We start from the raw sequence: 27,552 nt of genomic DNA, 5'->3' as shown, positions 1-27,552 counted from the left end.
CTGTTAACCCCTGGCTCAACCCTTGACTCGCGCACAAAGCTGATAGGGGACGCCGACGTGCGCTCGACATGTCCAAATCCTCCTTTGCATCACATTAGTTACTGTTCCAAAGCAGGTCAAGCGTCACGGATGAACATATGTACGCTCCCCGTCAAACCGGCTAGCTCTCAATTGAACCGGAAACCATCCGATTAATTGATCATTGTTTTGATTATCAATGAATCATTTTCAGACCAAAATGAGCCGACTGCGATTCGTTTAAGGTCGAACTTAAGTTTGGTGTGCCAGTCAACTCGTTGGCATGGGGGACAATCAGGCCCACACAGGCCTAATGACCGACCTGTGGCTTTGATTTAGACAGAGAGAGCGAGCCACTCATTCGGTCATCTTAATTAACGACGTTTCCTCCACGAGAGCTCGGGGCTATTCCAAAGCTCCTCTGGGGGTTCTCGTACTTGGAACCTGTGAGTTCTTCTTTTACGTGCAAAAGGGGGGTCGGCAGAGAAGGGGTTAAAGAGTTGTTGCCGAGGTGGTGGAAGGGGGAAGAAGTTTGGAGAGGTTAGCGGTGTGATTCATTTTTATTACCGCGCAGCCCCTGCAGGCGGCAGGAGTGGCAAATTATTTCTGAAACAAAGTGGAGGGCTCTCATCAGAGCTATTACCTAGCCGTGGCCGAGGGCGGCGCGCGGCCCACAGAGGGTGACGGACGGCGAGGGGCCCGCGCCAGTGAGGGATAGCCGTCCGTGTTGGCCCGCGCTTCGGGACATCCCCCCCCCCCTCTCCCTCTCCCAAATGAGAACTGCCGTCTCTTTTTCTGTGTGTGCTGTTTTCTATCACAAAGTCGCCAAGCAATTAGAGGCGAGGTGCAAGACACGACCACTGGCGGGTGCTAATGAAAAGAACAACTCCCTTCCAATATTTGCTGAATGCAGTCACTGCACGAGACGCCCGCAAATGTATGAAAAGAATCAATTATTTGATCAATTACCAGTTGGGCGAGCGTAGCTGACACTTCATTTGTCATCTTGCCAAAGTATTTCGGGACGACTGAACGCTTGCAACGTTGTGGGAAGACCTTCGAAAATGTAGAGCCTTGACCTCAACGCCACAAACAGATGAACGAGAACCGGCACTTGGATTTCAACCATTTTTGGGAGCATTAACAGAATTTTTTTATTAGCACTAAAGCGTTACTTAAAGAGGAACTCAAGTCAAAAACGTTTTTTGTCAAAATTGGTTTGATGTGTCCCTGCTAGTCTAACGATGGTATTCTAATCAATATTGCGGAGGTTAAATAAGAATTAAGCAGATGATTCTATCATTTCCGGTTGGCATTTTACCCAGCACCGCCCCCTGCTGTCGACTTCTATTGAGTTTTTTTTTTCTTCAAGAATTACAACAATTATTTTAATGATTATTATTCAGATTTTGTATCATTTTATTATTCCATCTGCATTCACATAGTAATCTCAGTCTGTCTGGCTATGACTGGCATTCTCCATAAACTGAAACCGTCTTGCGGATGAACGCATTCACGTTAAATCGTCAAAGTATATAAAATATATGAGAAAAAAAGAAGAAGAAAGCAGTAGGGGGTAAACCTAGTGTTCCAGGAGACATTCAATCAGACAGTCGGTTACTGAATCGTTTAGATGAGGTGTCACCGACGCTTAGCGGGAGCGAGAGCGCCGCCGCTCGTCACAGGCGGGACACAATTAAAAATCATCAAAATGACGCGCGGCAGAAAGAAGAAAAAAAGATGTCAGGTGAGGATTTATGGCGTGGAAAAAGAGAAAGAATCCCATTAAGTTACTGATAATTCATCATTTATGATAAAGCAACAAGCACAGCAGACACAAGAGCTTGGCGCTAACCGTGTGATATTTTACAACTGCTCTGAAGATTACTTATGCCGCAAATGAGATTTATTGTTTGACAGTAGAAAATAATGGAGATGCTGCTCCGGGATAAGATCGTTTTTTTTTTTTTTTTTAAAGACAATGAAGGACCTTCCTTCCCCAAGCGACAGGCGGGACGAGTGACAGTGGTAGCGAGAGGAATCAACATCAATAATCTTTCATCGGGACGACTGGTGCGAGCAATTTGGAGCAGAAAGCATTCGATAAATAACTGTAGGCCATCATTCAGTGCAGAAGTGGAAAGAGGCGCACTGCCGCCTTTGCACCTGAAAGCATCACAAACCCTTTCTCTATGCAAAAAAAATAGATTTGAAATTTCCGCTCCTGCTTTTTAAATCACTGAATATTTGGAATGCTAATTGAATAAAAAGCCAGGATGGCTGTGAGGTCTGCACACTCGGGGTCAATTAGTGGAGCCCAGAGTTCAAAGCAAACATGGTGAAGCAGCATTCAGCTGTTGTGCTAACTCTGCAGTCTGGGTAGTGACAAATGATTTAGAAAAAATGTCTGCATCGATGTCCATTAGTTTAGTTTCCCTAAAACACAAAATGCCTTGTGAAATGGAAGGCGCACTTTTCTCCAGTAAGTCCAAAGCGCCAGCAGGGAGAACGTTCAGATAGCGGCGGGCGTGACAGACAGAGCGATGACCCGGGCCCCGGTGATGGATATGTGACGGGGCCTCTCGGGAGCCCGAGGGTCCGACTCTCGGGCTTTGGCTTTAACCATAATGGTGTGCTTAATTACCTGCACAGCCACACAGCAGGCCATTAGTCAGGCTGGGACGCCAGGCCTTACCTGTCACCGCGAGATAAACAATCCTCCACCTAGCGCGTCTTCACAGAGGACGGTGGGCCGGGATTTTTGAAAATCCCCCCCGATTAACACTTACATGTCAAGTGAGGATCTTAATGGATTTGGAGCTAGTCAACACATTTAGCGGTGAGCCGCTAAATGATGTCACGCTCGCTATGCTCAGCGGGAAATTAGGAAGGGAAAGGAACGACGATGGCTGATCATATTATCACATATTGTAACATCATAACATACAATAAATGTATCTTTTTCTTTCATTAGAACATTTTTATAATAACAGACTGTTTTAGGAAATAATTTTGCCAATATTATTTTATACACTGTAAAAACTCTTTCAATGACCCCAAGCATGATCTCAATACATTAAGCAAAACAACCCCGTGCCATTGCGGCTCTCACCTGCTGCTGTCGCTGGCCGGCCTGCTGTAGCCCTCCAGGGCGCCTTCCCACACGCTGTTGGCCATGGAGTTGCCGATGGCCGTCATCACCATGCTGAGCTCCACGGGCCAGTCGTCCAGGTCCAGGGAGCGCACGCGCGACAGGTGGGTGCCCAGGTTCCTGTGGATGCCTGAGCACTCGATGCACATCAGGGCGCCCAGGTTAAGACTGGCCCAGTCGGGATCTGGATGGTGGGACGTCAGACTTGAGCGTTAGCATTGGTAACTTTTTGTGACCTCCTTTGAAAATGTAGCATTGGAAATGTTAGCAGTGCATCTCAAGCAATTGTACCGAAGTGTTGATGTGAACTAAAAGTACTCACTGGGTGCATCGCAGTCCACGCAGAAGCTGTTGCCCCTCACGTTGCGTATGGACTGGATGGCCATGGCGTCGCTCTGGCTGCCTAATCGCGACTGCGGCGGCGAGAGAGAGATGAACGCTTATAAATGGAGCACCGGAGAAAATAAAATATGAAAATGAGGCATGCTGACACCAGCCGGCTTCTGTCTGTGATGCCTGTCACTTGCAATAAGACAACAGCGCACCTGTCTGACAGACTCGTACGGGGAGGGGGAGGAAAAAAAAAAGGAAATCGAGTGGCAGACGGCGTCAAGTACCTTATTTTTTATGCTCTCGCACGACTGCAGGCTGGCAAAAATTTGACTCTCGATGGCTTGCACCCAGAGCTCGCGCTCCTCGTACGTGGATGCCTCAAAGTTCCACGTTTGACCGGTCAGCGACACGATGACGAACTCAAAGGAATCCTCTTGTTCTGATAAAAACACACACACATTTGTATTCTAAGTTAATTTAACAAGAAAGAGCTATATCGAGGAGCACCAGTGGTTGACTGTCAACCACAAGGTGGCGATGCGCTATTCATTTAATTCTGTTTAAACCTGAAAGAAGAAGAATAAAACAGGAAATCTTTCAGCCCAGCTATTCGTATAACATTTCTCATTTTTAAACACTTTATACTTCCATTTCCAATTAAATTTAAATTTCACCTTAGTATGCGCTCAGAGATAGGAATTATATTTCTAATTTGGCGTGTAAAAGTTTAGAGGGGATTTTTTTTTTTTTTTACAATATGGTAATTTACGTCCAGATGAAGACAAATGCCCTTGTGTCCCCTAAACAAGATTTCTGGACACAACATATGTTGCGACACATGCTCCTTAACAGCATACTGTATATTGTGTGGCGCAGCTGTACGCACACACCCGAGTCAGCTCGTCGCCAAATGATTTGTAATTACCTAATTACGTCAATGTAAAGAGTGGCCTCGTTTGCATAAAGCCAGTCGACGCTCGGGGAAATGAGCCGCAAGGTGCAGCAAACAAGAGTTTGCTCTTCCAGCTTCTAGAAACACATGTCCACACACGTTGTCTGTTTGCTACGCCGACACAGCTTTGTTTTAATGACATGATCATGTGATTAGGGCACAGCTCAATTTAAAGTACACATCGCCTTGACAAAACATTTCCCCGAGTGATTATTTCCCCATTTCAGGAATTCCATCCCCGTTTTCATGACAAATTTGATACCGCAAGTCAAGGCATATTTATTCGACACGTAGCGTAATCCATTCACTTGAAATTAACTCCGTACGACTTGCTAATTGACAGCAATCGCCGCGGTTCGTAATCAATGGCGGCTCCCGGGCTGTTAAATGACAGACGTGTGACGGATGCTCGTAATGTAGCGGCGTGGCAGAAGCAATAATCCAATTAGCTCCGCACCGACTTCAATTATCTGATTCCGTTTGCGCTATCGACTACTGGTCGCAGGAATTGATCGGAGCCTTGCAGAGGCTCTTTATTTAGAGTTACGAGAAGGGAGGTATTAATGGGGGGTTGTCACTAGAAAGCACAAGTAGGGAATCCGGGGATAAATATAGCCATACAAGGAAACTCACTTCCTTTTGCGGTGGCCGTAAAAAAAAAAAAAGAAAAAAAAAAGGCACCTTTTCACATCTGTATAAACAACGTAAATTGAGAAACAGGGACAACAAATATTCGGCATCACGAAAAGAAACCAAGAGCCATCCATTATCTGAAGTGCTTATCCTCACGAGGGTCGCAGAAACCAAGTGGGTTGAGTGAAAATTCAAATTTAGAAGTTCCAATGTCATTTGTTATTCCTGGACGCCGTTTTACTGCTTTTTAAAGAGAAAAAAAAAAGAAATAGTACAAAGCTAATTATTCTGTTGGCTGCCCAGGCAATAAATTGGAGGCATTAAAAGACTTTCATTATGGAGATTAAAAATGCAAAGGATGGCTGACTTCCTAAACTGATGAGCAGAGAATGGAAAACAAATCTAATTCACCATGCGCACGAATGTGCTCTTCTAAGTGTAGACACAAAGAAGCTCATATTTAAAGCGGGGAGCACGCAGACCAACAATGGAGCCAACTTTGAGTGTTTCCCCCCTGCCCCCTCCATCCGATCAAAAACACCACAATACCACAGCGATAAAAATAACACGGAGAAGATTACAATTCCAAAAAAGTTACTGCACAAGCTGACAGTTAGCTTAGCTACTTTTCCACAAATTGCCTTTTTATTATGATATAAAAGCAGTAAGAACACACTTAGATTTTTTTTCCCTTGCCATGAGTGGGGTCTCTCATGATTTAAAAAAATGGTAACGAATTGAAGATGTTAATAATCCATATAATGCATAATATTCCCTCACAGTGTTGCAATTGCACTACAAAGCAATCCCGCCTGCATGTAACTGTCTTCTTCATCTCAGGCACACTAAATCTTGGCATGAACAATGCGCCCAAAGCTTGTATCGCTGCGAGCTTTACAGGCAACCAGCAATGAGGAGCCTGTGAAGAGGCCATTAGAGCTTCTGTTATTACCGTGCAGTTGCAGGTGGCATCCTGGAACAATCACCTCGTCACATTATGCTGAGCATTAACCTGTTGACCGTGTTTATCTGCCAGCTCTCCATCAACAAGTTTCTGACGATTACAAATAAATTAACGCTATGAGAGAGCGTGCCACCCGAAGCCAGCCGGTGAACGATGCGCTAAATATGATTTGCCTTAATTAACACGGCGTAATAAAATGGGAAGTGAAGAGCGTAACGGCTGCGCGGCGACAAAAAGGGAGCAGATAAACATCGTCCAAAATTTACATGGATCGTAAATCTGCTTGGGAACTCGCACAAGTTGCTTTGGGAAGGAAGGAAGTTGATGTTATCTGGTATATGTTTACATATATGCATGTTAAATTGTCCAAAGTTGTTATTAGATAGGAACCAGCGTAATCTATGAACGGGGAACAAAAATAAGAGAGGATTGCTCTGAGAGTATTTCGAATGCAGGCTCCTTTGTCCCGTTGAAACAAATGAGGACAGTGACAGCACCTGTGGACCAGATTAGCACCTCAGGGCGCCGATGCGAGCCCAGCTGAGTTTTCTATTGCACGCAAGCCTCTCCAGAGACCGCTGTGACAAAACCTTACAAAGGACTTAGCAAGAGTCTTTAGCCTTGAGGACGTCCTCTTCTTCTTTTTTTTTCTTTCTTTCCAATCCATTTGTGTGAACACTCGACGCCGCTCAGAGGGGGCGAAAGGTGAGCTATTGTTTGGCGCGTGGCGTCGCCTCGTGTCGTGTCGCACGCCGCCGCACGCGTCAGGCAGTCACTTAAAGAAGTGCTCGCCATTCCCCGTGAATTAATGAGCAGTTGGGAAGAACAGGCCAAGGCGGCGCCCATCTGTAAATGTCAGCGGCACTGCTTGCTCATTTTACACATCATTAAAGCCAATATTCCTAACCTGTATCAGAGCAATCAGGAGCAGGCCATTACTGCGACAGAGGCCCCCCGGGGGGGAAACCGCGACCCAACTCAGACAGCGAGAGAGAGACCGGAGAGCGCTCGCCATCTATCTATCCGCCACACACCTCTGCACACCACCACCAGCCAATAGTACAATAAACAAACACATGAAATCAGCGGCGCTACCGCTAATAGCTAGCGCGTTTAACAACAGAGCCCGATGAGAGCGGCGGCCAATTAAACGCGCGTCTGTGGGCAGCCCCAAATGACAATCTCGTTATTTCCTTCCCTCCGTCGGGTGCGTGGTGCGCAGGAAGTCATTACGAGAGCGCGGGCTCCGGGGACAGCTTTGGGAAATGAGAGCGAGTCGGGGAGCGACAAAAAAACAAAGTATTGAGATAAACACCCGCCATTAGCGCAGGCAGTTAAAGCTCCATCTCCTAATCCTCAGCTGGACTCCAGAGGATGTTAACCCTCGCTATGCTGAGGTGCAGGACATTTGCACACTTGATTAAGTCGCTTCCCCAAAACTTTACACCAGTTGGGCCAAGTGCAGGCTGACTTTGCAGTGTTGTCAACTTGCTAACTACTTTTTTAGTTTTGAAGCCACAGAACAAATCTGATTTCGAGTGCGGTTTATTTGCAGTCTCGAAGCGGAGGTGTAAACGTCGACACCGGAGCGAGCGAGCGAGCGAGTCTCTGAGTTACGCCTGAAGTTTTTGCTCATCACTTTTTGGGGGGGAAAAATAGATGCTACAGCTGTCAGCAAAGTTGCGAAATAATGAGAGAGTCTCGATGAAATGTGTAAGGGGACAGCTACGGCAAGTTGACACCTGACACTTTTGCAGATTTTTTTTTTTTTTGGAGGGGCGGCAGGTTATTTTGTAAAAAAAAAGACTATTGTTAACGGTGACCTCAGTACATTGAATATAAAAGCGCTGGATGACTTTAGTGATGATGATCACTCTGAACTCTGTGGTCAACAGAGTCATTCAAACCTTAAAGAGCAGCTGTCAAGAGAGCAGGATTTTTTTTTTTCCTCCTCATGTTTAATGATTATAAATGCTAAGCGTCATTTAGGAGGCGTCAACGGCATTGTTGTCGTTTTTCCAGCGTATCCATCTTGTTGATTGATCACGCCGCTCGTCTGACATCACTTTTATGGCCTCCGAGATGCGTCTGAGTGTTTCCACAATGCCATCCAATTAGAGCGCTCCATTCATCATTTGTGCGGCGGGATCATTATTAATTGGGCGAAGGGTCGGGCTGACAATCCCCTGCCGAGATGGGCTGCGGCTTCTGGGCGAGGCAGGTCGCACCATGGTAACACATTTTGAGGGTGCAATGGCGGCGTGCCTCCATGCCCTTTTACGGGCAAGCGTTCAACCACGCCAGCTCGGAGTTTTGACATCATTCCGACACGACTGATTAAAAACTTTGCCGTCTTTCCTACCTTCATTTCCCGCCGATAGACCGTCGGGCTTGGTGATGCCCGTGCTCTTTTTCCGCCTGTGTTTCTTGCGGTTGGCGTGCGGCGAGGGAGGCGGGTCAAGCTTGGGACTCGTGGCGCTGCCCGCGCTGCAACTGGCCGGGTCACTCGTTCCGTTAGCTAGTGGGGGGAAATAGATGGTGTTACTTTTCACATAGCGCTGAAACATTTTTATCACTTCAACTTTTTCCAGCGTATTTTCCGCAGTGTTGATTACAGTAATAGCATCAAGGTCACTCTCGGAGTGATTGTCAGACTTCATTGTAACACTTTGTAGCTTTTCCAGGACTAGTAAACCCAAGTATACAAAAGTATCACCCCATTGTACCCCTCAAGGGTCAGTAATACGACCTAACAACGTGGACTGCGTTTCCCCCCATCTGTTGCCAAGGAAACCAATCAGCACTTCCAAGAGTCAATAAAGCTCAGACAACATATTGAGTCACTTGTTTGCTTCCTAAATTGCTCAATTATCTGAATGCCTGACAAAAGCATGAAATGTGTGTCAAAGCAGACAGGAAACGGTTACTTCACTCAGTGTGTTTTTGCTTTCCGCAGAGTGAAAGACAGGTACGGGGGGGTCCATCAGTGGACAAATGGACATCTAAGTTAGCCTGCGGCTAAACTATATGACTGTCTTGAGAGTGACGGTGTGGGGGGGGGGTGCGGCAAAAAGGCAGCTTTGTTTCTTGTAAGTGATTTTATAAATGTGATATTATCCCGTGCTACCGTTGGGCAAAGGGAGAGAGGGATGGGACAATGGGAGGGGGTTGTCAGCTCGCCATCCGTCTGATTTCCTGACATTTGACATCACTTTCCCTTCTTCTTCCCCCTCCGGATGCCATTATGAATCTGGGAGAGGGGTGCGGTGGGTTGGGAAGGGGAGGGGGGGTTACAGGGACCTGAGGGAAGCAGGAAAAAAGGGAGGTAGGGCCGGTCGGTAGATGGGCCCCATATTGCTCTCCTCTGTGTGGTGCTGGCAGCCTCCTCTATTGTCTCCCATCAAAAGCTCATTGTAGTGTGGCAAACTCCATTCATTTCCCTGAGCGCCGTCCCAGCCCCCGGGGGCCGAGTGCAGGAGGACAAGAAGACTCGGGGATTATTGCTGTTGTCGTTGCCAGTTGCACATGCCGTAATGTGCGCCGCGGCGCCATTAGCCAGTGTACAACATTAGGCCTAATTCAGTCATTACCTTTAGGGAGATGGGGCTCTATTGGAGGAGTGGGATGGGCTCAGCGGGGGATTGAAGATGTGAACGTCAAGGAATGGGAGCGTGATGCTGGCGCTGGGGGGAAACTTGAGCTGAGAAGGCCCAAGGATGCTTTGTTTGGAAGTGGGCAAAAGTGCTGGAGACCTGATTTAAGGTTAGCTTGTTTGCAGAATTATTTGATGTGGTTTTTTTTTCTATTCTGGTTTTTTTCCTTTTGTGTTTTCAAGCACAAAATAGCACAAGCAAAGACTGCATCAGTTACTGTAAGTTGGTTAACATGATGTGTTTCCATTTTGGATTCATGTGTCTGTTTGACCTGCTCAATAAAAGATTGCAAGTGCAGCCGCGCGACTGTTGCACTTCTTTTTCTTTCCACTTCATGCACGTGGTGCTTGCTTGTAATGATTAAAAATATAGTAATTTCAAAAAAATGACAGCGTGATCAGAATTAGACAAACTCTTTTTCTTCTTAAGCTCAAGAGTGGAGGCTCCAGTTTATGTATCCTTTGGTTGTCTCCAACACTCATTCAGACTTAACAATAAGAACTCCAATCTCTAAAGGTTATCACAACGTTTCAGGCCGAGAAACGATTAGAGAAGGGGACGTTGCATCACATTAATAAACATAGCCGCGCTGCTGGTGTTGTCTTGAATGGCAGCACGCAGCCGCCACACATGTAGCACATCCCGGTCCGGGCGTCTGTTTCAATTTCCCTGCTCGCCTACAACAGCCCCCCTGAGACGAGTCATTAGCTGGCTCAGACAGCTGGGGGCACGGGGGTCCTCCGTATGCCGCCCCCCCCCCCCCCCCTACCACCACCAACAACCTCCCACCCTCAGCTTCCTCCTCCCTCTCGATGCTAACGTCTGTCCTGCCAGCTCCACGCCGTATGGCGGGGCTGCGAGACGGGAGCTGCGAGCCGCCTCCGACGTGACAGCCAGCATTTGTTTAATGTCGCTTGAGGTTAAAGGGGAGGGCTACGCCTCTGGGGGGGGGGTGCTCTTACAGAGGCATGAACACCTCTAATTATCAATTTCTGCCCCTAATGTTGTGGAAAATGACCCCCGGGTCTGCTCATCCTCTACCTGAAACAAAGATGGAGATCTGCCTCCTCGTGTGATTGAGCATCCAACTCAAGGTTGGCCAACCCATCACCCCGGGCCATAAACGGCCCAGTGGGTGCAAGCGATTGTGTTTTTGCTGAAGCCACGCCCCTTGTAAACGCTTACTGACCAATCACAGCACAGAACAGAAGACACTTTGCAAAGACAACGAAAGATAAAAGATGTGTGTGTGTTAGTTTTTGGGTAATGAATCCAAAAAAAATCAAATCAAAGTACGGCACTGTGTAGCTCCAGACAAAGAAATATGCTGTTGTTAGCTCATTAGCCAAAATTCCCCCTATATTTCTTTACTTTTCAAATTTAAGGAGCACTGGTAAGCAACAGCCATCCACGTTTTCGAAAACGTCTCCATTTCTGTCTTCTCAACAAGTGCGGGATCATATCGCAAATACGAGAAGTAATTTGATTGTTATTCAAGAGGCCGCGTGCGCCGAACGCTGTGATTCCGTCGGGCCCCTTGACACGGCAGCCCTGCCTGTCCTCAATCAAACGGCTGCAATTAATGGCAAAAATTAGAAACAATCACCGCCTCCCCCTTATTATCCTCAATTAGAGTGTGCTAATCAAGGCCTGATCGCGCTCCGCTGCTCTCTCCAAACTAAATGTCAAACTTCATTATGGCCCGCCGTCGAAATCAAACCCCTCGAACATGCCATCACCTTCACATCGGGAGGCCCGGCGCAGAAAACACGAGAGGAAAAAAAAAGACTGTGCATCAATTTCCTAACTTAATACTTCAGTATGCTATAGGAAACAAGTATATTAAAGGCATTCACTCCTATTTGGGCTCAAGTCCATTATTTATATTTCCAAACAAGATTACCGTATTTTCCGGACTATAAGGCGCACCTTCAATGAATGGCCCATTTTAAAACTTTGTCCTTATATAAGGCGCACCGGACTATAAAGCGCACCATTAATGCATCATGTCAGATTTTTAATCCAAATCAAATCATTCTCCATTTTATCTTTTTCATTTCAACTTCAGATGCAACAAATTACTTTATAATCACAAAATGCTGATCCATAGTTTTTTTGATTAATGATTCATAGTCTTCAGCGGGCCACTTATGATTTATTTTATGACACAATGCTTCGGGCCAGTTTAAATTTAGGAATTTGGTCCATATATAAGACGCACTGGACTATAAGGCGCACTGTAGGCTTTTGAGAAAATTTTTGTTTTTTAGGTGCACCTTAAAGTCCGGAAAATACGGTAGATAAGCATCCTTGTCAATTAAAAGCAAATTAATACAACCCCAGAGTGAATATTTCTATTTATATATTGGGGGAAAAAAAAACGTTAATATTCTGAACGCATAGCGTTCGAATATGTTCTGAACAAGTCGCCCAAAGTGGGCACTGACCAGCCTCAGTTGTTAAAAGTGTCGGAACACTTAGGACATGTCTTTGAGCCCCCTTGGTTTTTATTCATCACCAAAGATTGAAGCGTAACAAGGACAGTGGCGTCTAAACAAGCAAGAATGGCCGCCTTTAAAAAAAAAAAAAAATCGGGCCTGGATTTAATCAAAAAATCGTCGCTCAATATTCAAGAGCTGTTGCGATGTGTGCGTGCGCCTTGGCACAATAGCTTTACAAATGAGCACATTCTCTAAATGATATGGAAATGGTTACGCGGGCTAAGACGTATTCATTCTGGGCCGTGTCATCAATCTGAAGCTTTTTTGCATCCCGCCGCCGTCCCGTTTGGCGTTAACCTGCAACCTTCGCCAAGGATAATGGAGTGACGGGGCTTCATTTAGGTCCACAAAAGGAGCAGCCATCACTGCCAAACACCCTCCATTGATTGGTGAACAGGCGACGGACGGCATGATGGAAGACTGCCGATGCATCTCAATCATATTTTCTGAGACAGTCTATGATGGCTGGCCACAATATTTGGTGCATCTAATGAGAGCCGGCTATAAGTATTTCTTTCTATACGTAAAAATAAACTTTTTTTTTTTACTACAATATCTGAACAAAAAAAAAGAAAGCCGAAAGTGTTGCATTTTGTGACAAAAGGAAAGAAATGACGCAGAGTAAACAGACTATTTGACCTTTCCAGCTAACTGCTGTACTGCAATACCGAAACGAATACATTTAAAATCAAGCCCGATCCTCAGGTATTAAATGAACTGCCAAAAATAAAAACAAAGGACAACATTTGCCACTATCATTATCATTATCAGTAACTTTTCGTTCGTTTTATGAACGTAAAATGCACTTTTTTGTCGTTATTGTCAAATAACCTTGCACTCAACGCACACTTTTGCGTTACTTCATCGTGCTTCACGGCCGAGGCGGACGTGATCGCGCCGCGCCTCCAAATGAGCGCCGGGGCTCGTGCGTCGCCACGACTAGGGCCGCGCGGTCGACCTCCTGCGGCGCTCGTAAAGTGCGCTCTTTAAACTGCCACGGCCCCTGGGAGAGGGTGTGAGGAAGGGGTGGGGGGGGGGCACTAGAGTGGAGTGGGGGGGGGGGGAGTCACCGCCGCCGCCAATCTAATGAGAACTACCAGAGTGCAAACATGCATGGAAATGACTGTTATTCTGTTGATGTGCATTTAAGTGCTTTTTTACTGCCAAGCACAAAGAGAGGGAAATAACTGGTGATGAATGGTACCCGCGAAAAACATTCATTTTCCTCCCCGCAAGAGAAGAGAGCAGCAAGAGGGGGGGGGGGGGTGATGATGATGGGAGGGGGGGGGCTATGATGGAAGGCAAAGACGCGCACTTGGAATAAATTATTTGACTTGAGTCGTTGACACCGGCGCTACGGCGAGGGTGGCGGGAAGTTAACCTTCATCGTGACTCGACTCAAAAGGTCACGCCGATGAGCGCAGGCCTGATCAGCTCATCAGCCAAATGAGCCTCGCAACGCGCCCTAATTGGCCTACGTTCTCATTAATATACCACCCTGTGAATGAAGACAACGATTATCGACTTTGCTCCCGCCAGTCACCTTTTTGTCATATTTGTGTGTTGCTACGTGAACATAGTAATCCATATAATTGGAACTATGAAAATTCTTAATTCCTACAACTCGACTTGACATTAAATTGTTTACGGCTGGTCACTAGCTAACTAAATAATTTTAACTGATGTCAACTGCAGTTTTAAATGAATCGAGCCAAAGACTAGATATGAACACAAAGAGCAGAAGTGTGAGGAAGGCGTGCTAACCGGTAAGCTAACCATGCTTCTGTTAATGAGATATCATCTTTAAGCATTAGCATTGCTTACGGGCCGCGCTGCTCGTACTGGTGTTGATGGCGTCATTCCACTGGTCGGCGCTGGAAACGGAGAAGGAACGCTGGTGCATTCCGTCCTTGCTGCCGCCAAACAAGGAGGCGCCCGTCTGCAGGGACGAGCTGCTGTTGGAGTGCGGAGCGCCTGTCAACAAAACAAAGACCAGAAGCAAGTTAGTGCACTTGTGGATCAGAGAAACCAGTCGAAAGTTTTTTTTTCTTCTTTTCTCCCCCCGTAGGAGCACGCACACGCGCGCGCACACACACCAACCTCCTCTAATTAGGCCTTAATTAACAAGATACACTCTGAAGGCTAATTATCTCGCCTCATCCCTCTGACTGCCACATCCATCTCTCCGCGCTGGCGTCAGCAGGCGCACTCCTGCCAACCTCCAATCAGGCAAGCCGCCGATGCCTCTTCACTAATTCATGGGCACGGCGGCGCCATGTGGGGTGCTTCGTCTAGCTCGCGGGCACAACCGGAATCATCATAAACTCACGCCTCTTCGCCATTTATTAATAGTTGTAAAAATAATTAAAGCTGCGAGCAATGATGAATACACACGGGTTTATTTTAACTATTGAAATCTATTGGAAGCACATTTAATTGTTATGCATATATGTGTATAAATATATAGAATATATATATACTATACGTATATATACATACATATACATGTACACGCACACACACACATATATAGCCTTTTATTTTATGATTACACATGATTACAACAGCAGAACTATAGTGTATGTATGTAAGTGTGTGTGTGTGTGTGTGTGTGTGTGGGTCGCACAGTAAACTAAGCGGCACGGGCGCTTGTTAGGATAATATGTCCTACTCATTATCCAGAGTAATAAGTGTATCAAATTCACATAATCATGTCTAATTAGTATCGGTAATTATCTTGTTGGGCCCAAGAATATTAATCTTGGGGTCCCAGAGGGGGAGGGAGCACCATCACAGCACGAGTGGGAGCGAAAGCGAGAGCGGGAGAATCATGCTGAGGAGCGAAGAGGAAAATTAGCATGCGGAAATCAGAGCAGAAGAGGAGGAGGAGGAGGAAGAGTGGCAATGGGAAGCAGAAAAAAAAAAAAAAAAGGCAAACTTTGTTTCGATGGAAATGCAGCATTTGAACAGATGCAAGGAATAAGTGTGAGGATATAATAAGCAATAAATAATAAGCATCTTATTGCATACATATAGGCAGCATATATATGATCTGTTAACAAACATTATGTCAATCTAAATGTCGTTCAAATGTAGTAAGCTGAGCAGAGAAAGTTTCACACCAAATAACTTTAAAACAGAAAATGGATACATTTGATCCATAGATGAAGCCTATAGGGAACAACAATGCTAATTTGGTCCAAGTGCAGAAACGAAACATCAAAACTGTGTTCTTTTAAGTTACAATGGCGAAGAAATCTCAATGCTAACACAATTAGCCCGCGTGAATCAAATATCGTCTGAATTAAGACAAAAGTTGTCCTGGTTTGTCCAACAACTATTACCATAGTAGTCTTGAGTTACCATGGCGACGACATACAGTCGATAGCATTGCACTTAACACAAGCTAGTGTAGCTAGCATCCATTATTTGAAAAGCTTTTCTTTAGGTAAAATGACGACATATTGTTGCTTTCAAGAAAGTTTGACTCTTGCGTCTGAAAAACAGATAACGACAAAAGAGCTTTGCCTGCTATTTAAAATTCAACAATCACATCTAATTGTCAAATTGGATGCTAATGCTAAATGAATTATACATGGCTGCACTCATTAGTCCCCACAGACCACTCCTGCATAAAGGGGACGATAATGTAATTACAGTGGAGAAATAATAATCAGCTTGTGGCATTCAAAAGAGCTAACAGCCTTAGCGCCTCACGCAGCCAATACTGTGACTGTTACTCGACTTTCGGAGGGCCGGTGAAGGCATCGGAAGGGTTAAATGTAAACACAATGACAAAAACAGGTTGACATTGCACAACCAAAAAATACCCAATTGCTTCTCGCTATTAACTCCAATTTCAATGCACATATGTGAAATGAGCCAAATGGGCTCCAGGACGACAAGAAAATGGTTCTGTATGAAGATGAAACTCGAGCTATTCTCTACCGCAGTTTGAGGAAGGGAGGGAGGCGGCGGTGATAAGTACAAGCGATGGATTAAGCGAGAAGCGCCTCGCCTCTCTTTAGGCCGAGGCCGTCAGCGAGCTGATGAGCCGTGACGAGGCCCGACCCCTCGGTGGAGTTGTTGCCATTATGTACAAGTATTGGCATAATGACGCGCTGGCGCTAATGCCGGGCCGGGCAGCACATCATCTGCCTCCGCGTAATACACCGCCATCATCATCATAGCCGCTAACATGCTGACGTCCCGCTACGTCCTCCCACGCCGACCTCGGCATATTAATGTGTAATCTATTTTTACACGTGCTACACCACAATTAAAATATTTTGGACATCAGGTTTACAAAGAGAAGATTACCGTTAATGACAAGTTCATTAAGTTCTGGTCAAAAGCAGCCCAAGGTTTTGCTTTTTGACTAAATCAACGTGTTTTATGTTGCGCCTCTCTCCGCTGGAGTCTTGACTAAAAGTGACGAGTTCTATTAATATGGGAAGCCGCGTATCTGTCAGCGGCAACGTATTTAAGAGGTTCCGCTCAGCAGCCGGCGGAGGAATTAAACGCGGACGCCTGGCAAAGTGGTCTTCACTCTTTGCTCTTCATCTCGGTGTCTCGCTCGCTCATCTGGCCCCGCCCCCTCCTTTGCCTCGCCGCCGCTATCCCTTCTCCTGGCGGTGATTATAAAGGTCTTTAGAAGCGAGGGATGCATGAATTACCAAAGGCAAAGACAAGGCTTGTGATTTAGCCGCCCTGAATGAGAAATTACCCCTTTGTTCCCCTCATCAATTGCATGTCTAATGAAATCAAAACCCTGATCGCATAATCAGAAGAGGGTCCTCCACCCGGAGAGAGACCTGACGTGATTTGTAACCTTTCTCTGGCAGATTAAGGCCAATCTCTCTCGCTTTGTTCCCAGATGCGCATGGCGACTGATAACGTCTTTGAGGAAACCTAGAAGAACCAGTCGGGCTTGTTTCAGCCCTCAAAAATCTCTCTCGCCTGTCGTGATCCAAAGCGGGAACGACCCTGTCACCTGACGCCCCCCCCCGCTCGCCAAACTCCTTCATCTTCTCTGCATTTTGACAAATTGAGCCGTTCGGCGGTGCCAGCGACCTGACAGGCCAGCGTCGAGAGTCCCCCGGTCGGAACCCCGCTTCCCGGCTACTTGGCACGCGTCTCCCTCAACAGGGGGAGGGGGACCAGCTAATTATTATTAATTACCCTTAAACATGCGCCCTTTGTCCAGTTGCAATTTTAGCATGCCAGCTCGCCGCTCGCTGGGAGTTTTATTTTTAAAACTTGAGCCGCCACAGCAAACTCCTCACCCCTGCAGAGATATAAAGATGGAGGCCACCTGGCAACAAAAGCAACTTTTCCTTTCTTTGCTACGCTGCCATCATGCTTAAATGGAGGAGTATTAAGATGCTTCTTGCGGCCGCTCGTTAAGGTCTCATTGTGCCGCGCTAACTATGTACCAGGCAGTTAATTTGCATGTGCGGAGCATGCGGAGAGCACGTAATTAACCTGCCGGGACGGCGTGGATTTTACAATGAATCACAAACCCGGCACATCAGTACAGTAATGACAGAGTCATTATATAGGGGGGAGCAAGACGTTTGAAGACTTTTGAACAAAGAATAGTCGGGCAGTTTTTCGACAGTCTGAGCAAGGAAAGGCTACCTGTGTTCCCGATGCCCAGTTGCAGGGCGCTGCGGTCCTTGGTCATCCCGTTGGTTTTGGGGCTAGCGGTGGGGGCGACAGTGGTGGCTACCGCCCTCGGCGGTCGCTTGCCGGGCACCTTGACCGTCGTCCGCAGCAGGTCGATCTCCTTTCCGTGCACATTCTGCATGTAGTCCTATAGGAGCAAAGGCAGTTTTAATGGAGGAACGATGGAAGGGAGGAAAATGGATATCATCCGAAATGGAAACTCGGGCAGCTGCAATTGGCTTTATGTTGCATTTGTGGACAACTTTGTGTAGTTCGAGTCGTCACAGAGCGCCCACTGAATGACGTCATAGCGCGTCACGATGTCATCGAGTGGACTCGGCTAGTTAGCATCTCATGCTAATGGCTAACTAGACGGTTGTGTTGCTGGATCCAAATAACTGGAAAACAAACCGAAATGGAATACTATTCTATACATTTCGTGAAAATTGTTATTAGTCCATGAAATGATGTCAAATGTTTTGGGACACCCAGAACATCATCACCTGTGCCCCCACGCCTCCTCTTGGAACAGCCTCATAATGAAAGCAAACACTCATTCTGTTCCAATTTGCTTTAAAGCCCAAATGTGGGAAGCAGGGGTGAAAACGATCATGCTCAGCAGAAAGGAGGGGGGAAAAAAAACAAAAACAGAAAACAGCGGCGGCAGCGACCGTCTTTTCCATCCCCCCACCGGCTCCTGGCTTTTATTGCCAAGTCGTAAAGCACTCATTTCTTTTCCCGGGCCTCCTTGCTAATTACCCAGTGAGCGCTCTCATTTCGTTTTATTGCGGGAATTAACAGCCAGATCGAAGCGTGCAAAGCTATTAAGATGTGTGATTAAGCCACATTCAATTAGTTTCTACAAACAATTTAATTGATGTAGCAGATAGAATTAACAGAAGGTGATTGTGTGGATGGCTTGGCTGGCTGTGAAATTAAAGGATCCCGCTCGCTCCCTCGTTCGTCTCTCTCTCCTTTTCCCAGCCTCTCTCGTCCCGCTCCGTCCCCCTCGCGCACTCGCTCGCTCGGCGGCTCCGAACAAGCTGTTACGGACGTCACGCAACCCTCATTCCGCGTTTCCTACGCGAGGCCACGCGTTCATAGAGCGGCCCGCTGACCTGTGATGGCTGTAACGATCAAGAGATAGCAAGTTGAGTCAATTACGCACATCAGTGTAGCTCGGCTTGTAAATGAAGACGCTGACGACGGCGCCAGACTCCATTTGCGACTAGGCTGACCCGTCTCGTTAGACAGAAGACGTTAAGAGCTTTCATTTTTTTATCTTGTCTGAACAGATGCTCGAATGTGGCGGCACCCAAACACGGTTCCGCGTGACCGGGAATTATCGTTCCTGCTTTTACATTGTTGACAATTGCAAGTGTAGTCGTGCAATACGTGTGTGTGTGTGTGTGTGTGGTCAACATCAAGTTGGGCTGAGCGACAGACTTTGTGATTGCGACATGAAATGGGACGCCAACTGAGCTATTTTTCTTTTTCGGTGATTTCGAGATGTTCAGGATGCTCTGTGGCACCACACTGCCTCTCCCAGGTCAGACTTGGTACTACAAGAGCCATCTGGTTTTGAGAGCTACATGTAAGTTTGCTCACATTTGAAAAAAATTGGTATCTGTCTATGTCACTTAAAGCCTGCCTGCAAACATACTGACTGGCAATGGAAGAATCGTAGATAAAGACGGACGCTCTTCGGCGTGCCACCGACAGCCAGTCGAGTGTTTAAGCCGTATTAGCGGCCCGGCGGGACTGTGACAAAGATGGATGCCGAGGGCCGGTCAGGCTCGGCTGCCACGCGGGGAGAGCCATTACGAGCACAAGGCAGCGTGGAGCCGAGACTCGGCCGTGTCTCCATTAGCCGTCGGCGGGAATGAGCACCGCGGGGGGGGGAGATGACCACCGGGACGCCCTCTTGCTTAACACTAATGCCCGAGACACCAGAGTGGCTTAAACAGCCATTATATAGCAATCAAGCTCAAGCGAATCATTAGCTCCGTGTTTGTAATTGACTTTGATGCGGCTATCGCATCGAGAGAAAGAGTGAAGCTCAGCAGTCGGGACGAAGGGAGCGGACCAAACACATAAACTCGATGGAGAAGGAAATAGAATACAAGGAGGAGGGGCTGGCGGCCCGGTACTCACGTGTAAGCTAGGGTGATAAGTGAGGACGCCGTTATCGCACAGCGTGACGTACTTCTTCTTCCACTCCTTGTTGAGGGATTTGCCACTTCGCTTCAGGAGGATTCCCTGGAAGAGACCACATCGCGCGCCGTGAGCGGCAGCCATCAACGGACGTTAAACACCATCAGAACAGCTAGCGACGCTATTACGCAGAGCGCTCGGAGCAACGATAGCTCACCGGGAATTTTAAGCGCTAGTTTGTCTGGAGTGGATGTTTTGACAAAAAGCCAACATTGAGGCAAACATTCCACAAAATGGCCGACATGCTGAACTGAAAACAGTCAAGTTGCTTTGCAGATGTGTTGATTTTCTTTCGCTAATCAATTACTTTTTTTTTCTTTCTTTTTTTCATTTACCTTGATGAATAATAGTTTTGAATTAAAAAGTACATTTTTATTTCGTTTCAAATCTGATCTTTCAAATATTCAAATGAGAAGCATACGACATGAAGGTGCCTGTCATCTTTGGTGATGCAAGTGATTGAGTGTGGTGACCATCTGAACCTTCAAGTTCCTTTGGGGCACATTCAGACCTCCTCCCCTGCATTCATACATATGACACGCCGAACTCTGAAAGACCCCACTAATCCGGAGGATTAGGGAGTGTGATCGCCCCCTTCAAAGCCCACGCGAGGCCTTTTTTTTTTTTTCTTTTCTATGGGACTTTATCATCCAGGGTAGGGGTGGAGGGCTTTTAAGGTTTCCTTATCTACTGAGGGAATCCACCGGTAAACAAAGCAAGTTCCTCGGCTGGAGGTGACCAAACGCCTCTGGAGTGCAAGGGCCAGCAGGTTCTCTGGGGTTAAATGGTGAGGAGGGGCGCGCTTAATTAGGGGATTAAACATGGGCCATGTTTGCGCTTTTACAGCCATTGAGTGTGTGTGCGTGTGTGTGTGTGTGAGAGATGGAATACGGAATGTGGTGGAGGAGGGTGTGTGTTTGCTTGCAAGGCCCAAACTGCAGGCTTTAATCCTGATTAACACATCAGGAAGTTGACCGGCGGTGACCTGGGCACCAGGCTGTTTGCCGACAATCATCCTAATCCCGACCCTCACTTTGTGTGGGTGGTGCATGTTTTTTTTTTTTTTTTAATAGTAGCTACTTTATCTAGACAAACAAACACATCCATGGTATATATTTGTTGCATGTCATGCTGGACAGTGGTCAATTAAGATATTTATTGGTTTCTCCAAAACAAATTTCAAGTCACCTTTGTTGACCTATTTGTTGTAACTAATGCCAGTGATAATTACTTAGAGATTTTAATCACATTTCATTTAATTGAAGTTAATTGTAATTACTTGACATTATTTAATGTATATACATTAAAATCAATATTGATTCATGCAGATTTTTTTTTTTTAATTATTAAGTTCTTGCAACATATTTTGTGTATTAACTACAAAATAAAATACCGCAGGCCAGACTAACTTTACATAAAGGCATGAATCTAAAAATGTTGCCTTGATTTATTATTAGTATTTTCTTTTATTAGTATTATTAGTATGTCTAGTATTTTATTCTTATTTTTCATCTAGTTCTTTAATTTGGAAAAAAAAAAAAAGATGAAACAATATGACTTTAAAATAACACACAATGAACTTTCTTTTCTTAACTAACTCCTGTTAAAGTTTTTGGGAACAATTTCAAAAAGTGCTTTTAACCTAATTACTTTTTTTTTTAATGATGCTTTTATGGTTAACTTGATGATGTCCTTCAGCTAATCACTGCATCCCCCCAACCCACTCCTAATCGCCATCAATAAAATAAATGTAAACAAGTTTGAACACGGCTCTTCTAATCATAGAGAGCAAAATGACGCCGCCTCGGGGGAAGCCGGCCGCCGTCACGTGGCGTGTTGTACAAGAAAATATGCTGTTCATCTCATGATCTTGCTGGGGCGTGCACTAATCTATATGTGCAATCACAACGCGCCGCTTCTTCGTATTATTCATCAGCGCCGTCGAGCGGATCGATAGAAAACACCGCCGCGATAATGTGAAAATCTTTAACAGCGTACGGAATAATTTTTCATTTGTGTCACATCCGGTTGGCGAACAAATGACAAGCGGGCGAGATGGTTGTGAGGGTGCCGCGTGGAGACTGAGGAGAATATATTTCTCGTTGCGGGAGCCTCCTGAATTGCAAAAATGGATGATACGCATAAGTTTGATGATAAACAGATTGCGTAATAATCCATCAAAGAGGAATAAAAAAAAAATATCTACGATAAATCATTAATTTTGAGCTTCGTAATAAATTAAATAAAAAAGTTCACCTACAATTATTTTTTTCAGCTAATAGCAGCATCCTGTTTAATAATGATGTTTTAATGATTTACATCAAAATTACATTTCATAGAGCTAGCTAGTGGTGCGCACACAACATTGATTACAGTCCCAATCAAACCTTTTGAGCTACCCCCCACCTTCAATAAATATCTCGACAGATTTGGCACCCCCCCCACTATCAACAACTCACTTCAACTTTATTTATAGAGCACTTTAAAACCCCTCGACAGCTGCAAACTAAGTGCTGCAACTCAATGAAATAAATGTGTAGTCAATTAAAAATCAGTTCAAACAAATCAAAAACACAATAAAATATAACAAAAATGGAATCAGGTCTGTTCCTCATTGATGAGCCCACAATGTACGTGTGTGTGTGTGTGTGTTAGCTGTCGACAGCCCCTCAGTTAGCCCCTCCATTGTTATCCTCCCTAACTATTTTTATAGATGGGAAGGGGGGAAGAAAGGGGGTGTTTGAGGCCTGCCGTGCGCAATTTGGCTCTGCTTGAAGGTGAGGGGGTGAGGGGGGGGCAATGAGGGGGAGTGGTAATTAATATCACATTGACACTTTGATCCCCCTTGATTGTCCATTTGACTGCGGATCTGTTAGTCACACAACTTCCCCGAAAAAAAAAAAAAACTCCTTTGTAGATAAAGAAAAAAAGTAGGGGAGTAGGAAGGGGGTTGGGTATCTTGTCAAAAGTTGCCAAGATATTTGAAGAAGGTAGCGCCGCATAAGTGGGGTGTACTTTCAAGATGGCTCGGAGGTGCCTGTGTTAACTTAACCCGGACATCTAATTTCTGCGAGGACTCCACAAAAATTTAGGACAGTAAAATGTGTCATTGGTTGAAATGTAAAAGAATGCAAATGGATCTTTACCGCTCTTAAATTTAATCAAATGGATCGAAGGACTGTCAGGATAAAATGTATTCAACACAATTTTACATTTTTTTTATCAAACGAAGGTCTTTGATTGGCATATTAAAAAAAAAACATCCCTCACCATTCATTAATGTGAGGCTTTGTGAATAATCGTGAGCAATCACAACTTTGAAAAATCCAAACTTTGGAGATTTGCACTCAAATGTGTAGTTAATTCCTTAATGTGGATGATGCAGTAGATCTTTAAAAATAATAATAAAAACGTTTAATAATGTATCATTTATTCCACTATATTTATTTAGCCATTTGCAGAATTGTATGCCAGGATTTTTTTTTTTTATCCAATAGAATGTTTAGGATTTCAACAAAATAAAGCAAAAAAAATAATAAATTGTGTAATGGACATGAGTTAGTATAAAAGGCCGACTTCTGTGTACGTGTTATAAATACTTCAAGCAGGACAAAGTGAAACCAGCCATGTGACCGTTAATAAATATGAAAGATGAGACATTAGACGAAATTAAATCACCACAATTATATATATGAATAGTTCCAAGATGATGTGCACCTGGTAGCACAAATGCTCAAGGCAATAATTTATGTATTTATGATTGTTGTTTGTTATGCGCTACATTATGCTGAGAGGTATGCATTTTACTGCTCCATTGTACACCATTCATAATGGCGACAGTCATTAATAATAGCAGCATTTATTATAATACAAAAATCATATCTATTTGCTTTATTGCCAATAAAAAAAATGGCCAATGCAGAATATATGATAGAATGTCACGTGAACGGCCAACATAATTGTAATCATACACCTAAAGTTTTAATTATACACATTTACAGATTATTTTACATTATATATTTACATTTTTGGGGTCTTTTGGCAATGGTGTTGTTACATACTGTATCTTCCGAGTATTTAAATACTGGCAAAACCACAGCGGCACTTTGGAAATTGTGCGCTGTTGTCAGATGCCACTTTACGTGGAGTGTGCCGCCCTCTAGTGGCCATTTCAACACGCGCCTGATGACTATCCAGCGCTTTAATTGGTTGACTAAATAAAATCAAAGTTTTCCAACCTTTATTGACCGTGGCATAAAATGTACATTCAAATAACCACGCGGCAAATTGTAATTTTAATTTTTGTTGTAAATAAATACATTGTAGCCCAATGGGATGATGAAAATATTTTTGGGGGGGGGTGTCAGCAGTAAACGGAAACTCATCATTTAAACATAACAAAGGTCGTGCAGGCCAAGTGTCACATACTCACCCGGCGTATTGCGGGGAGGCTGTGATGCGTGCTCACCTGTTTGATCGGAATGGCCCTTCCACTGCCTATGCTGTCTGTCTTACTCTCAACGCTCTTTGACTGCTCGCTGGCTTTCCGAGACTGTAAGGAGAACAACACACACAATCAGCCGCCGATGTCGTGCTTGTGCATGTGTGAATGCGTGCGTGCATGTTGCAACATAAAAGTCCAAAACAGCTCAAAGACAAAAAAGCAGAGCAGCGCGACAAAGAGCGGTCAACACCAACGTGCAAAAGCAAGACCACAATTGACACACATCTCAACACTCAGGACGACCACATATGAATTATATTAGGCAGATAGTTTTTTTTTTCTTATTTGAGTCATGACTCAGCCCTGAAACCCTTTCCGGTGATCCGTTTTGCTGCCGGTTTGACGAGAGCGGTCGCCGCTAGAGCAAAACGCACAATCAATAGATTCAACGTTTAGCATCAGGAAAGAAGGGTTAGTTTAGGTCAGCGTCAGCAGCCACCTGCAAAGTGCTAAAGGGGGCATAAACGGCTTTTGCATGTCAAATAAGTCATATTTCCTGTAAAACAAGGGAAAAAGTACATTTGCAGTGTCATTTGCTTTCATTTGAGCTTCCCACCCCGACACACAAAAAAAAAAAAAAAAAGGGATGAGTAAAGGGGACAGACGTGTATGGTCTCACTCATAACATGAAGACAAAATGTTGTCACCCATGAAGAGAGGGAGACTTGCAATCATATGGCTAACATTTTTATTTGTGTTGACCCTTAAGATGACTTGTTGGAGCTTCTATACAGACACCATACAAAGCAAGTCACAAAGTTCACTTCAAAATATTCAACAGATTGAGAGGCAAACATTTTTGCAGTTCCCCACAAAGTATAGGATGGACGATAAAAGGCAGTATTTCATATATGTTCCTTTTTTTTTTTTTGCGTGTGTGTATAGAATCAAATACAATACAAGGTATATACAGCGGTCTGTCGGGTTTGAGGGCAAGTCGGCTCGTGATAGAAAAAAGCGATTATGCGAGAGAGAGAGAGTCATCATCTCCGGGAAAAAAGCAAACAAAGAAAGAACAGAAGAGTAATATTAAATCAATCCGTAAATAAAGTGTGAAAATACAAAACAAGTGGAACTACATTCATACAGGTCGGTGCAACCCCGGCTTTGCCTCTACGCTAACTGACTTTATGAAGGCCTTCATAAAAATAACCCCGCTCTAGTCTAACTTGCAAATGACAAGGAAGCAACGAAGAGCAAAGAAGAAGAAGAAGAAGAAGAAGAAGAAAAGAAGAACGTGGCAACTTGAGTCCTTCAGTCCTGCTTTACGGCGAAAAGGCAGAGTGATGATGTAAGGGAGACGCGTGTCCTTAGGATGACAGACGGCTCCAATTTGTGTGTGTGGGGGGGGGGGGGTTGCTTTTGAATGGTCTGTGTGTACGTGTATGAGTGTGTGTGTGTAGGGGGGGGGGGGCGTTTCCAGTACAGTCCCTGCAGTCTGTCTCCTAATTCCCCAATCTTTCTCTATTCCAAAGCTCTTCTAATCGGGGAGGAATTGGAAAGCCCTTTTTGTTGACCAAAAGGTGAAAGGAAATAGAAGCTGCAGGTGGGACACTGGGGGGGCGCTAAGCGATACATGAAAAGGATTATTTGTTGCAAACTCCGAGCGTCATGTGCTTGTCAGCACGGGGAAACGAAGGACAAGACGGACATTAAGAGTTCTTTGTAATGGAAGCACTAGGAAGAAGAATGGTATGATCCAAGATGGCGGCAAGGGAAGGTGTGGGAACACTGGGACCAGTTTTTTTTTTTTATCATTTTAAATTCGAAAGTCCCAATGGCGGCGTCAGGAACTGTGGGACGTTAAGGCATATTCCCGTCCCTCCGATTGATGGATTAAAAACAACAACACGGCTCGACTGACTTACACAAGCTTTTTTTTTTTTTTTTTAGTTTGGGACAAGATGAGCAAAGGGATGACGATTGGGAATCCCCCCCAAAAAATTCTTCCAATGCTCGATTATTAACTGTACACTCCCTCCTCTTCCTCCGGACCTCCTCCCACCCTCCTCCTTCTCCTCCCGGCTGCTCCTCAGAAGGTCATGAGCTGAAACTCCCGCTCGGCCTGCCACTCGGGCACCCACACCGGGTAGGTGGCGTGCTTCGGCATCTCCATGACGCGGACGGGGAGGAGCGGATCGTTTCTCTGGTGGACATGGTTAGTCACTACCTAGCAAGGGAGGAGGGTGGGGTGGGGGAGGAGGAGTAGGGGGGGGAGACAACAAAAAGGGAGGTATAGCACAAGGCCTGGACTGCTCGGAGGGCCGGCCGCCCGCCCGCCCACGTGCGGCTCCCACGGCAGCCGTGGGCCGCATGGCCAAGGCCGTAGAGGAGGAGAAAGAAGAGCAGGTAGAGGACAGGACAAAGAGGGACAGAAAGGAGAAGAGGCAAGAAAAGACGCAATCTCACCTCGCCTGCACTGTCAGAAAAAGGGGCTTGGGGGGAAAACCCGGTTGGAATTTCAAAATGGAACCCATGATGTGAAACTCGAATCTACACAGCAGTGGCACACCAATCAGGACAATAAGGCTTTTTTTTTTTCTTTTTCTGAGAGTGTGAAATCTGTCTCAAAGAATTCAAAAGGACAATCTTTAGTACGAGAGCATCCATTTGAAAGTTGCCTGGAATTTCTGAGACAAATTTGTGGCGAGAAAGAGGCGGAAGGAGCGCAGGCAGAAAGGGAAGAAGACAATCATAAAAAAAGACACGCTAAGGAAGTTTAGAGTGGTTAGTGCACACCACAGGCTGCCGGTTAAAGCGACAGGACACGGACGGGGGAGGGAGGGGGAGTGGGGGGGTCAGAGGTGAGGGGTTGGGGTTGGCAGGTTTTTTGTTTTTTTTTTGTTTTTAAATCAGATTTGACATTGGCAAGTGGGGAGGGGTATTATCTGAGTTTAAGATAAGGTTCCAACTCATTCTAGTGATGTAAATAAAAAGAGAAGGATCCAGTCAGTCAGAATGA

At 45.3% G+C, this 27,552-nt stretch overlaps 1 protein-coding gene across 3 annotated transcripts in view; it reads right to left on the bottom strand.

Moving 5' to 3' along the window:
• The window catches only part of agap3 (ArfGAP with GTPase domain, ankyrin repeat and PH domain 3), a 75,451-nt gene that overhangs the window by 6,903 nt on the left and 40,996 nt on the right, over positions 1 to 27,552 (bottom strand). For all 3 annotated transcript variants that reach the window (XM_037277179.1, XM_037277180.1, XM_037277178.1), the window contains exons 9-16: positions 24,555 to 24,638; positions 20,027 to 20,131; positions 17,846 to 18,020; positions 14,030 to 14,179; positions 8,414 to 8,569; positions 3,787 to 3,941; positions 3,492 to 3,582; positions 3,131 to 3,353 (exon numbers count right to left, since the gene is read on the bottom strand). In XM_037277179.1, the coding sequence (XP_037133074.1) occupies positions 3,131 to 3,353; positions 3,492 to 3,582; positions 3,787 to 3,941; positions 8,414 to 8,569; positions 14,030 to 14,179; positions 17,846 to 18,020; positions 20,027 to 20,131; positions 24,555 to 24,638 (1,139 nt within the window). The remainder of the gene's footprint in view (positions 1 to 3,130; positions 3,354 to 3,491; positions 3,583 to 3,786; positions 3,942 to 8,413; positions 8,570 to 14,029; positions 14,180 to 17,845; positions 18,021 to 20,026; positions 20,132 to 24,554; positions 24,639 to 27,552) is intronic.

This window comes from Syngnathus acus, chromosome 17, assembly GCF_901709675.1.
Source record: "Syngnathus acus chromosome 17, fSynAcu1.2, whole genome shotgun sequence".
Taxonomy (NCBI): Eukaryota; Metazoa; Chordata; class Actinopteri; order Syngnathiformes; family Syngnathidae; genus Syngnathus; species Syngnathus acus.
Note: the sequence above shows the minus strand (reverse complement) of the source record. Positions and strands in the feature narration are given on the sequence as shown.